The following is a 13267-nucleotide window of genomic DNA, read 5'->3' as shown; positions in this document are numbered from 1 at the left end:
CTTGCTATGGTGAAACCATTCTCTGTTTAAGTGTTATGGGGATTGAATTACCCCTAAACCAGGATAATATTTTTTCCTGTGCCATCCTGATCACATTTAGGTTGAATGTTTGTCAAGGTTAAAAGGGTTCAATGGTCTGCACACCTATATGTGAGCTTATTTAATAAAAATAATTTTAAAAAAAATGTAAATTTCAGTTCCAGAGCTTTGTAATGGTATATCTATATCATACATTACAATTGGTGTGACATTGGGAAGCTATGCTGCATTGAAAGTTTATACACTTGTAAACACAGTTTTGAGGAAAAGCCCTTAAAAGATGTTTGCGGTGATTTCACACTTGCTAGAGAGCTTTTCTTGGTTTACACCCATTTCGCATCATTCACACCTTTTTAAGAAAACACTTTGAAGTGTGTGTAGAGATTTTAAAAAAATGTGGGAGAATTTAACACGATATGGTAGGAGAAAATCCAAAGATTTTTTTTTTGAGAGAGACTATCTTCTTAGAATGGCAAGTATAAAGACCCTCGCTTGAAAAACAAGAAAAGGGCATTAATAGTGCTGTTTGCCCATCTTGACGCCGTAGCCAGTATATATTTCCTCAAAATCGTCAGAATTAATAAGGGAACTCAACAAATCAGTCATTATTTTTTACGTTTTTGCCGAGGTGGTCTCGGTTGGAACACTTTAAATAAATCTAACTAAGATATATTTGGTGCACTATTTCTCCAGTGAGAAAATGTGCATGAAAACAAGTTGTCTATCGTTGAATGACAACAAACACTTAATTGAAGAATCCCTACTGTTGACCGACCACTGACGAAGGGGCGTGGACCTCTGCTTCCAAGTATCAGGTTTCCTCGAGGAGAAATGTTGTCTGCGTGAACAGCCAGAAAAAAAACATTCCCGAAGACTAAAACAAACAAAAATGTGGTCATATATGCACAAACTGTTTCGGATGGGAAACATGCGGATGCCGTTAGTCCTCATCTTTTTAAGAATTCACATGTAAAACATGACTGTCTATGACAATATGCTAAACAGAGGAAGAGTGTGGTAGTGTAGAAAAAAAACAAAATATTTAAACTACTACCCTACAATAAGGAATAACTCCAGGTAAAAATACACTTTATATAGTCCTGAGCCTTTAACCTGACTTTGGTGCAGGTCATGTTTTTCTTCACATTATTGTCTCTGGTAAACACACTCTGTATATGAAATTAAAATGTTTATTTGTTCGCATGACCAGGATACAGCAGGTGTAAACGTTAGTGAAATGCTTACTTCCTCAACAGCACAGTGTCAATATAAAAAAAAAGTAAATGGTGTCAATATAAAGTGTCAATGCCAGTAGAGCAACAGAAGCCTGTGACATGTGGAGTTATAGACATGACCGACAACTCATGTCCATCCCCGCCATTATCTCAGCCAATCATGGCTAGCCAGGAAGGACCCTGTCTTTCTCCCTATATAGCGCAGTGCTTTCTCCTTGGCTAAACTAGGCTTATAATTTAGCATTCATATTTACGGATCCCATACAAGTTTAAAATTAAGGGACATGACTGTTCACAAGTTCAAGAATGCAATGCTTACAACTTGTCTAATCGTCTCTGCTAACTGACCATGATCAAACTACTAGCTATCAAACTAAGACTGGGGGGGGGAGTATGCGAAGTAGGAATTAGCATAGTAGGGGTCATTTTTATACAGCCGTGGTAAGAAGAAACATTTAGTTGTAGGGTTATTGCTGTTGGAAGAGCTTGTGACCTAGCTGTGCATATACTTCACTCTGTTTCGCATTGCTGTGTGAAATGCTAACCTGGCGCAAATAGTATTACGGTCATTTGACTGTGTGTGTGTGTAACCTCTCTCGGCAGGTCCGGTGTTGGCGTGACGGGTGCCAAGCAGACCATGTTCTACGCCGAGGTGTCGGACGAGAACTGTGTGGGTGAGGGCGGCGGCGAGCCACAGGAGGGCGAATTGATCGAGGTGGTGAAGGTACCCCTCCACGAGGCCATGACCTTTGCCTATGATGAGAGCATCCCCAAGACCATGGGCGTCATCTTCAGTTTCATCTGGTTCCACAACAACATGTCGCCCAAGTACAAGATCTCCACCAACGTTTAACCCACCCAACACCTGTCCCCTTCCCTACCCCCTTCAGCCTGAGGTGGAAGTTGCAGTTAACCACAGATCTGGGATCAATGACCCTAACCCCTAGGCCTAATCTATACAATTAGGGGATGGAGAAAAAAAATCTGACCCTCTGTCAGTGGTTAGAGACAACTTCAATCTACTCCCAATCCCTTCGCCTTTGCCCGTATCCATATAAGTTGGCCCCAGGGGGACCGTTTTTTCTCTCGTTACTAACTGTTATTTTTCAGAGGTTTGTCTCATTCTTTTTTTTTTTTTTTTTTACGTGGTCTTTAGTACTTTTCCTCTAAAACTTGCCATATGCTGGTGGCCAGCAGCACTTTTTGTTGTTAGTTTTCACTGTAAATGTATTACCTTTTCCTCACTGAGAGGTCCAGGGTGCAATCTCACGAAGATGGCTACATGATAGCGCTCTCGTTTGGAGCTGCTTGTCTACCGTTGATTGGATCATGTTCCAGGAATGCAAAAATGTTGTTGCTTAGTCAGCGCCAGGGATTATTACATACGAGGGCCGTTGCTGAGTCTGTTCGATTTAACTGCAGCTGGTTCAGGCGCGCCTTGCTTATTTTCTCCACAATCTACTCAGCCTCGAAGCCAGTGTTTCCCAGTCTTGGAGCGGTGCCGATTTTATCCCAGCCCAGCACTAACATACCTGATTCCACTAATTATTATGGATTCATGGTCAGGTGAGTTGTTGCTGGGCTAAAACACAAATCTGCTCACCTTTTGGATCCACCAGGACCAGGATTGGGAAACACTTCTCTAAGCAATACTTGATGGCTGGTAGTTTGATCATGGTCTGATTTTAAAACAAACATTTCAGTTAGCAGAGGTGATTAGATAAGTTGTAAGCATTGCATTGAGTCCAGGGGTGTCACTACAGTAGTGTGTGCTCTGAGGTCCCATTAAGTTGTACGTTCGATAGGGGCTTCTTTTAACTACCATGGGAATATGACCTACCTCTACACTGGGGAGATTTATTACAGTAACTAATGTTGTCACTATACTAGCACCACAATACTCAGTATCACAATACTCGAAAGTATTGTAATATCATGATACTTCTGAGTATCATGATACTGAGCATTTTGATAACACTAGTAACCACTATATCATTAATTGGGAAATTGTGAGAACCGTCTGGTGGACAATTTCTCTCACAATTATACCTGCATGTTAGCAGGAAGGCTTCACTGATATGGGCCGAGATCAAAAGAGCGTTATGTATATCTCAGACAGTGTTTTTGAGCAGGGTCAATGGGAGTTTTGTTTTAGGAAACTGAAAACCTAGCTTGTAACATGTAGGAGGAAGTTTAGCATGCTACTTGACCCAGCTTCCTGGAACAGCACCCGGAGCCCTTAGTGTGTTTTGTGATCCCCCTTGTTGTTTTGAACCTGACGGCAGGGGCGGAAGAGTTTTGTTGATACCAGCACCGTCTGTGAGGCTTGAAGTAAAATGGTTGCGCTTTTTAACCTGTGAATCTGAGAGACATGGCCCAACAGTTACAGACCCCTCTTTTCCCTATGCCTGTTTTGGCCAAACCTCTTCAAAACACCCCCATTTCCACAGAAATCAACAACAACAGCTATCCAAGTCTATGGTGGTTTGAAACTAGGGTTGCAATACAGGTTTTCACAGGTTTTTCAGATATCCCGGTTGGAGGATTCCCAGCTGGAGGATTCCCTCCTTGATGATTCCCTTCAGTTTTACTGGAAATCCTCCAACTGGGATTTCCGAAAAACCTAAACTCTGGGAATGGTTCTGGGATTTGCAACCCTATTTGGGACAGATGGCGCTTAAGACAACAATCAATCTCAAAAGCACTTGCTTAACATCTCAGGTCCAGACAGTTTCCCCCCCTTGACGAGGTAACATTCAGGGATCACCATTCTGCAGCGTTGTAGCCATATACTTTTTAACCATTGTGTATGGTGGTGATGTAGTGACATTTCTATATAGTTTGCAAATATTATGACCTGTTAAAGTCCTAAATGGTGAATTGACACATCTTCTCATGAAAAACCTTTCTTTTGGCAACATATTAGTGTGTGGATTCATGGCCCCTTCCACAATAAGTTGTTAAAAATGTATGAAGCGGTGGTGATATAAGAATCAAAACCAAATAGTTAGCAATTATAATTCAATTTCAGAACGATTGAAAATAAACTATTGGCTTAAATAAGTATCTTGGCTTCCTAACCGAAGGCTTAACAGCAAGGTCTAGTAGTTGGTAGAATAAGGAAACAGCAAGTGTCACTTTCAAATGTTCACTTGTTTTGGACTTGTACAGCTAGCTACCTAGTTTAACTTTGAACACAAAGTTGAATTGGCCTGTAATTGCATTCTGGGTGTCATCATTCAATAGCCACGTAGGTCTTAACTTAGCAGTTAACGTATCATCAAAATATTATACGTGAATTTTGTTTACATTTGTGAAGACTGGCTCGGTTTCCCAGAGTTGTAAAAGAAGCCAGTTGTTACATTTGGTTAGGGGAAATTCCATGGTGACGGATAACTCAGATTTTTACTTTCAAATGTATACTTAACAAAAACCATTGATTTCAAGGTTTAACACAACTCTATGCACGAGGACTACTTTAAACAATTTCCACTGAACATTTTACAAAAACACATTTAGAGGAAGAACTGTGCAGGTACAAATTTTGGTAACCGAGTAAAACTGAGGGAGATTTTACTGTAATTCTTTTACCAAACTTTAATCTGCAGTTTTTCTTTTTTTTAAATGTACTGTGTAAATTATTCAAAGCAGTCATTGTGCATAGAGTTGTATGGTTTGTTACTTTGATATCAATAGTTTTTGTTTGGCATACATTGTAAAGTGAAAAATCTGAGACTCAGCGTAATTCCGTCACCATAGAATTGCCCGTTATCTGATGTCTTCTCAGACAGAGAACCAGTTTAACACCAGAAAACAACGTATTTTTTTTGCCCAGCCAGCTGGTTTGATGGTCCAACTGTTACAAGCCACAGTTTATCTTTCGAATGAACAATTAATCTGTAAAGCTCTTACTGCACTGTTACATCAACCATACATCATCAACCATACATTTCCTGACAGATTTGAGATGCAACTAATACACTCTAGTCCACTGCTGTTCGCCGTGTGAGTAGCACAGCCGTTGTTCAGACTCAATATTTGTGGGGAAATCAGAGTAAAGCCCAGGTATATCACGTTGAAACGAGTGACCTCTATAATAATGGTGTGTGGATAGATGGAGTATGTCAGTAATGATGATGCTGTTAAATAGCAAGGTAAACTGTTAAATAATTTTAACCAGGCGTGTTTGCCTTACCATAACATTGAAAAGGGAGGGGGGGGACTTGATCAAAGTCCTATTGACCTCAAAAGGACTGGACTGCGGTCTTCCATAGCCAAGGTGGGCCCTTTCCCCTGAGCATGAAGTTTTCCCAAATTATTCTTCCTCCCTCTATTTGGAATCATTCGTCAATCAAGTATCAGGATTGCATGGTTTTTGCTGGAATGGCTAGAATTTATTTTACAGAGGAAAAAAAGATGACCCTATACTCATGCTTGATAGTTTTACAGTTTATACAAATAGCAGAACAGACAAATGTTTCTTTACTTTTTCGCTCTTGAAGGCTTTAACATGTGTGAGTTTTGTCCTTCCTTTGCGCCGCTGATTGAATCATGGTAAATATTTATAAGGGGAAATTGGGTTAGGCGTTGAAGGCTAAAAGTGTTATCAGGGAACTATTGTAACTTAGTTGTCTTAACCATTACAGTTTCTCCCGTAAAGATGGAGTCCACTGTATGGGAAACAATGTCCGCCACTGTCCCCTCCATGGACGTTGTTATTGTTTGTTGCTTAAGTGGAGGTGAGGAGCGTTGCCCCAACGTGGTTTAAAAAAAATGCAGTACATATTCTGATGTTCTATCGTGCGTGCAATGATGTCCGGAGGGGAAAACAGTGTTCGTTGTTTACAGTGACTTCTTGTTGTTGTAATATCAAAAACGGATATGACTGTTTAACCATTAAGGAGCCCAGCTTTAAATCTATAAACCCAGACTTGAACACACTGTCCCCTCTGCCTTTGTTCCTATGAGACAATCTTTTATTTGATGTCTGCCTTCATTCAAATCCAGATGAGTTAGATTTTGGTAGATTCATTGACCATGCATTGTCCCTGCTAAGACAAAATCTTAACTGAGAACTCCACCAAAAGTTGTTGGCGCTTACCTCCTACCTTTTGGATGGTCTTGATTTGTACAGCTGTAACTTATGTGTTTTAAGGACTAATACTCTGTATAAGTTTACATAGCAGTACATTGGTGCCTTATGTCATAAGGTATCAAACCCTTTCACTGGCCCAATCTGTAATTTTAACAGCCTAGTCACTTTGTTTGGAAAAGTGAGGGATGGGGCTTCGAAGTAACCCCTCTGAAATTCATAGACTGACCTACAGATGCAAGGAGCGACAGTCAGTGAGAGCAACATGATCATTAAAGGAAATATTTTGTAGCTATGCATTGTTTACGACAAAGATGATACATCATGGAGTAATACAATTGTAGATTTGGGGCTATGATGGAGTAAGACAGTTGTACCAAGTTGGGTACATATCATTAATCGAAGTTACCATTGAAAGACAGAACATACAGATTGCGCCTTTAACTGAAACCTATAAGCCATCAACAGTTTTTTGATGAAGAGTCCAAATTTCTTAAAAACATTGCCAGCATTGATGGTCTCTCGATCATGTCAATGCTGGATACTACCATAACATCACGCGACGATTATACCTCCATCACCGTGTGGCAAGTAGGCATGTCACACTGCATCATTGTAGCGCATACAGCATCGATGGCCTATGTGAAGAAAAAAAACAACAAAAAAAATCTGCATTTCGCGCGTGCTGGCATGCCCGTAAGGCACTAACATATCAAACGTTCCATGAATATCGGAAGTGTCAATTTCAGTGGAGTTCTCATTGGGATAGAATGCATCTTATATCTCCCTTTCAATACATACTTGTTTGATACCACTTTTTTGGGTACTCTGTCTTGATATTGCAACTGTTTTGTTTTTTTCAACGGTACCTTTCTGAGAGCATGGATATTGTTTTGTGATGGATGAGAGCAAGACAAAAAATACATTTTATTTTTCATTTTTTGACAATTCAAATGCTTGATGAGTATTTTCAGTATCCATTACAAGCAACGATGTTGTGACTATCAGTTATTGCTTATGTACTCAAGAAAGGGTGTTTAAATTGTAGTTTCTATTTAACGCCCCTGATTTATTTTAGTTTATGCATTTATTGTCGGTTATACTGCAAAGCAATTTGTTCAATTGTGAATTTTTTTGTGTGTCTTACACGGAATTAGTGTTTTCTTTGAATTTATTCTCTGAGAAATGATATCGACAAAGTTAAGTGTCAATGTTTCTTATCAGGGTTTTTCTGCTTTATTTGGAGTGAATTCATTGTGGTCCGTGTTGTTGAGTAATATTTCATGTTTTATATGTTTAACTTGATTTCGTAATTGTTCTTTTTCAAATATTTCACAATTTAAAAAAAACCTACTTATGGCACTTGGTGCAAATATATATATTTAAATATTATATTTTGCATGTGCACTAACTGTTTCATTGAACTGCATTAAGTGTAAATAAAAGAGGGTTGATGCCTAAATCATGTTTTTTTTTCAATTGTCCTTTAATTTCTCTGGCTAACTATATGAGACCTTCAAGAGAACTCTTTCCTACAACTCTTTCCAAAAGTAACATGCACTAGAAGCAAACTGTAAAAATAAATCCCACACAATACCCTTCCACCCGTACCTATCCTTCCACCGCGTATTGCTAAACAGGGAAGCCAGCAAACGTGAATGACTGGTATAACATGAGTGTATGTTGTAACTAGAGTATGGTAGAGGATGACATGAGTATCTCTGATATAAAAAAAAAATTCAACCACGAGGACCAAGGCACTGCTATATCAATTGTGGTGGAATGTTCAATGGAACGGAATATTCTAAACTTAAGGGGTGTGTGTTTTTAATTTTTTTTATTTAACTAGGCAAGTCAGTTAAAGAACAAATTCATATTTTCAATGACTGCCTTGGAACAGTGGAATACTGAAACTGCCTTTTCAGGGGCAGAACGACAGATTTGTACCTTGTCAGCTCGGGGGTTTGAACTTGCAACCTTCCGGTTACTAGTCCAACGCTCTAACCACTAGGCTACCCTACCGCATTGGTTGTCCTTGTTTTTTTAATTTAATGATCAATAAACCAGAGCACCTTAAATCTACATTTTGCCAATTTACTATTGTACCCTATAGCACATCACATCCTTCTTTTTGATAAACACAAAAAGGTTGTTTTTTTTTGCCCCATTTCCACACCCAAGGAGGGAGAAGTGATAGAAGGTCCAGTAGGAGACAGGTGCTCTGATCAGGTGAATTTTCTTTCTCTCACTCCTTGGCTCTTGAATGCTCACATAGATTCATACAATACTTAATTGCACGCTGTGTCTTAATTCAAACAGAGGGCTAGCCGATTCCTCCTTTTGTTGCATGTGTGTGTGTGTGAAGGGGAGGGGAAGTGTAGTAAAGTGCTCTTGGTCGCTCCAATGCTAAATATTTGACACCAGTGAAGTGTAATTGTCATGGCAATATTTGTGTTGGTATTTTCTTTTGAAGGTGGGATAGTAATCATGAGACAGTCATGCATACACTTTTGAGGAGAGTGGACTCGATTAGGGTGGGGGGGGTAGTACAAGTGAACGCATCAGCTAACCAAGTGCAACCTTTCTGCCCTCACGGCAACTGCACGTCACAAGTCTAACAACAACCGTTGGGTCTGGGGTGAGAGGTAGAGATTAGTTATGGTGTCGTAAATGTTGGACAGTCCTCTCCGGTTTCACAATTACATTGAACTTTATTCCAGTTCTATATTGGGGAAACTAGTGATTTTGTATTGCATACAGCAACAACAAGTTTAATGTAATTGTGAAAACGAAGAGGAATGCCCAACTCTGCTGCAGCTCCCCGTAATGACCACTTCTCAGTGGTACAAGGCACTTCTCAGTCAGGGTTTGGATTATCGAAGTGTAGCTACATTTTCCTTCGTATTAAATCAGTGGTCTTAGTCGTCACTGGATTCTGAATGTCTTAAAAGTGCAATCTAATCTTTCTATTTTTTGGCATTTCCATTACTAAGGGGTTATCCCAATCTCTTTTTCCTGAAGTGTGCACTTGTTCACTACTCCACAAATGTGAACGCATTGGTATAGGCACAGGCGAGAGGGAGTTTCCATATTTCCTGTGACATCCATAAAGGGAAGTGAATAAATGCAGGGAGACTATATATTATTGTGACGCAACCAAGTGTTCGTCATAGAGAAGGGCTGAATGCATGTCTTATAGCATCTCAAAATGCCCCTATCTGTGTGGACAATAACATATAAGCGTCTGCCATTTAAGCAGACCTATTTATCCAAGGTGACTTGCCAACGTGAATAAGCATTTTGAATGGGTGGCATGACATTGCAAGCGCCGTGCTCAACCAACTGAGTCACACACATGAGCACATAATGTAGAAGGTACGGTGAGTGCCTAGTGAAAGTCTTTACAATTTGCTGCCTTAAAATTAAATTCCAATTTTTTTTCCCCCTGCAGATCTCTTGGCACAACTTGGTTTCTTGACATAACTTGAGTCGATGGTCAGGGGGCCGGAACATAATTACAAATAATTTGTAGACTGCAAATGGGGGTAAATTGAGCCACCTTGGGATAAGTGGGGGATGATGTCCTGTGCTGGTAAGTAAAAGTTGAATTCATGGAATGAGGGTGTGGTATATTGTATATCTTAGATGTATGCCTACATTCAGATATACAGTAGATTTATTTTGTTCCATTTCATGACCAGTTGTCTGGGACAGGGAGGGATGGTGTTTTAATGTGCCAACATCGAAACAAGTTTACTGCATTTGAGGCCAATAAGTCCATAAAATTAGTCCACGAGTTGAAACTCCATGGCATCAGACCTTATGTTCCTCTGCTACTCTATCATAACCTCTTTTAAAACCAGGTACTTTTCCTTTTTTGTCAATGTACATCTTCAGTGTCATTCAGTCTATTTGTTCATCCCTTGCTGCTCCTTAAATGGACTCCTTCCCTTCACTCACTTCCTATGCTGCTCTCTCTAGAACCTCAAGGGAGGCTAGACCCCAGCTTGTTTTATGTTTGTATACACAGGGCATGATGTCTGCTCTGTAAAAAAAAAAAAATGCACTTTGAGTTCATATGCATGACACATTGCAAAAATACTATGCATAAAACTGACTATCTAACAGTGGAGGCTGCTGGGGGAATGGCTCATAAAAATGGCCTGAACGTAGCAAATGGAATGGCATCAAACACCTGGAAACCATGTATTTGATACCATTCCATTTATGCCAATCCAGTCATTACCACAAGCCCGTTCTCCACAATTAAGGTGCCACCAACCTCCTGTGCTATCTAATCATCGTTTGTATGGGGTATGGTGGCCATTGGCTCAACTTACCCCAAGGCAAACATTTTGACTATATTAGTCCACACAGCTACAAGGATGCACTTTCATGCTGATATGAAGCCCTCTTCCTAAATATTTGGTCACATGATTCATTTTGTGCATGGTTTCCTAGAAACGAGGCGGCTCAACTTACCCCACTCTCCCCTACTCCACAAACAAAGTCCAAGGCTCTGTCGAATCAATGGAGAAATTTCCGACAGACACACAAAGGAACGCCAAACCCTGGTCGCGCACTGGCCACCATCCGAGCACGTCCCAGAGGGGGGAAAGTTGAAATGCAAGTCCCACTTTTTAGCCCCCGCTAATGAATTAATAATTACCCCCCCCCAACCTCTTTCTCCCACCATGCACGTTGTGTTGCCAGTGTGGAAAGATAACTACATTGTGGTCCCGACACTTTCATGTTGAAATTGGACACCGGGCCGTAACAGGCCTCCTTACTGTGTTTGTCCCAGATGGGCCATCTGTGGTGGCTGTGGCCATAGCAGGCACGTTCCCTCCTCATTCTGGGTGAACTTTGAGGTGCAACCAAGCCAGCCTCTTTGAAGTGAAGCGCTGCTTTGTGTCCACCTCTGGAATTATGAGGCTGGGAGGACAAAAGGTATGGCATGGGCGACAACCAATATGATTACAGCGCACTACACTGTCCACCTGTATGCAAATGAGATCCTCGGTCCGGCCAGTGAGAGGAGAAGCAACTGGAGAAGCCTGGTAAACTTAGTATGTTGGCGCCAACCCCAAGAGGAACCCGTTGGCTCAGGGGTGAAGTTTCCTCTAGGATCAGCTTCCCCGCCCCTCCCCAAATCCTAACCTTAACCATTAGTGTGGGAAATGCAAAACCGATCCCAGATCAGTGTCTGGGGAAAGTTCACCCTAAACCGGGGATCATCAATTAGATTCAGGGGGACAATTTTTTTTGTGAGTGGATGGTCAGGGGGCTGTAACATAATTACAAATAATTTGTAGACTGTAAATTGACCGCAAGAAGCCAAAACATATATATTTGACGAAAACATAATTTCAAACCTTGCTTACATTTGTATATGATCACATACACCAGACAGTTAATAACTTACATCACCCTGTTCACGAAAGTGGATCACTCCTGCAGTTTCCATATTTCCTTTGATATCCATAAAGGGAAGTGAATAAGTGCAGGGAGACTATATATTATTGTGACGCAACCAAGTGTTCGATATAGAGAAGGGCTGAATGCATGTCTTATAGCATCTCAAAATGCCCCTATCTGTGTGGACAATAACATATAAGCGTCTGTCGTTTAGACCGACCTATTTATCCAAGATGACTTACAGACGTGAATAAGCATTTTTGTATGTCCCAAAAAAGACAAAAGTACAAAATAAAATCACCAGTTGGGGAACCCTGCCCTACATCAAAAACTCATTGGAGTGAGATGAGGCAGTTTAGGATTCAGTTCTGTTTCTGAATACATTGCAGGAAGTTAAAATGTTACCCGTCTTATTCTTTAAATCCTGATTCGGATATATGTTCATGTTCCATGTGGATTTAAAATTATATGGATTTTGTTGGATTGACACAATTCTTCACATTGGATCAGAATACCTGCTCCATGCATTTACTATCTAGAAGATCCAACAATTTTGTATTTTTTTGTTGTATTTTTCACCCCTTTTTTCCTCCCCAATTTCGTAGTATCCAATTGGTAGCAGTTAGTCTTGTCTCATCGCTGCAACTGTCGTACGGGCTCGGTAGAGGTGAAAGGTCAAGAGCCATGCGTCCTCCGAAACACAACCCAACCAAGCCGCACTGCTTCTTGACACAATGCCCATCCAACCCGGAAGCCAGCTGCACCAATGTGTCGGAGGAAACACTGTACACCTGGCGACCGTGTCAGCATGCACTGCGCCCGGCACGCCACAGGGGTCGCTAATGCGCGATGAGACAAGGATATCCCTGCCGGCCAAACCCTCCCTAACCCGGACGATGCTGGGCCAATTATGAGCCTCCCCATGGGCCTCCCGGTCGCGGCCGGCTGCGACAGAGCCTGGGCTCGAACTCAGAATCTCTAGTGGCACAGCTAGCACTGCCATAGACCACTGCCACACTCGGGAGGCCAAAATCCAACAAATTCTTGCTTCTTAATTTTGGTGTGCCACAAAAAGATTTGAGCAATAGTTGCACTAAAATTAGAGACTACCATGACTGCCTGTATTCCAGAGCACAGATATTATCTTCTCTGCTGCCCAGGGTTCAAATAGTGTTTGTTTACTTTTTAAATGCTTTGAGCTTTGATTCAGCCTGCCTGGAGTGCCAGACGAGCAGGGTTGCACTCTTGGCACTATTTCCCTGGTTCAATCACGCCAGCCAAGTTCAATCAAGCTCAGCTTACGTATTTGAAATAAAACAAATACTATTTCACTACTGTCTGTCAGATACCGAACACAATATACCAGATGGATACCCACTTTTATTACAAATGCTGATATGGTGTCGGACCAAAACCAGCTGCAAGCTACCAACCTATATCCCTCTTTAACGCTGACATCATGTTTGATGACAAGGATTACCTG

General features: G+C 41.0%; 1 protein-coding gene across 1 annotated transcript in view; it reads left to right on the top strand.

The window, feature by feature from the left end:
• nudt14 (nudix (nucleoside diphosphate linked moiety X)-type motif 14) overlaps nt 1-7833 on the top strand; it is an 86331-nt gene extending 78498 nt beyond the window's left edge. Inside the window, exon 5 of the mRNA XM_064925054.1 lies at nt 1878-7833. Coding sequence (XP_064781126.1) covers nt 1878-2127 — 250 coding nt within the window. The 3' untranslated portion in view covers nt 2128-7833. The remainder of the gene's footprint in view (nt 1-1877) is intronic.
• Nucleotides 7834-13267: the final 5434 nt, after the last annotated feature.

The sequence above is a fragment of the Oncorhynchus masou genome, chromosome 19 (assembly GCF_036934945.1).
Source record: "Oncorhynchus masou masou isolate Uvic2021 chromosome 19, UVic_Omas_1.1, whole genome shotgun sequence".
Taxonomy (NCBI): domain Eukaryota; kingdom Metazoa; phylum Chordata; class Actinopteri; order Salmoniformes; family Salmonidae; genus Oncorhynchus; species Oncorhynchus masou.
Note: the sequence above shows the minus strand (reverse complement) of the source record. Positions and strands in the feature narration are given on the sequence as shown.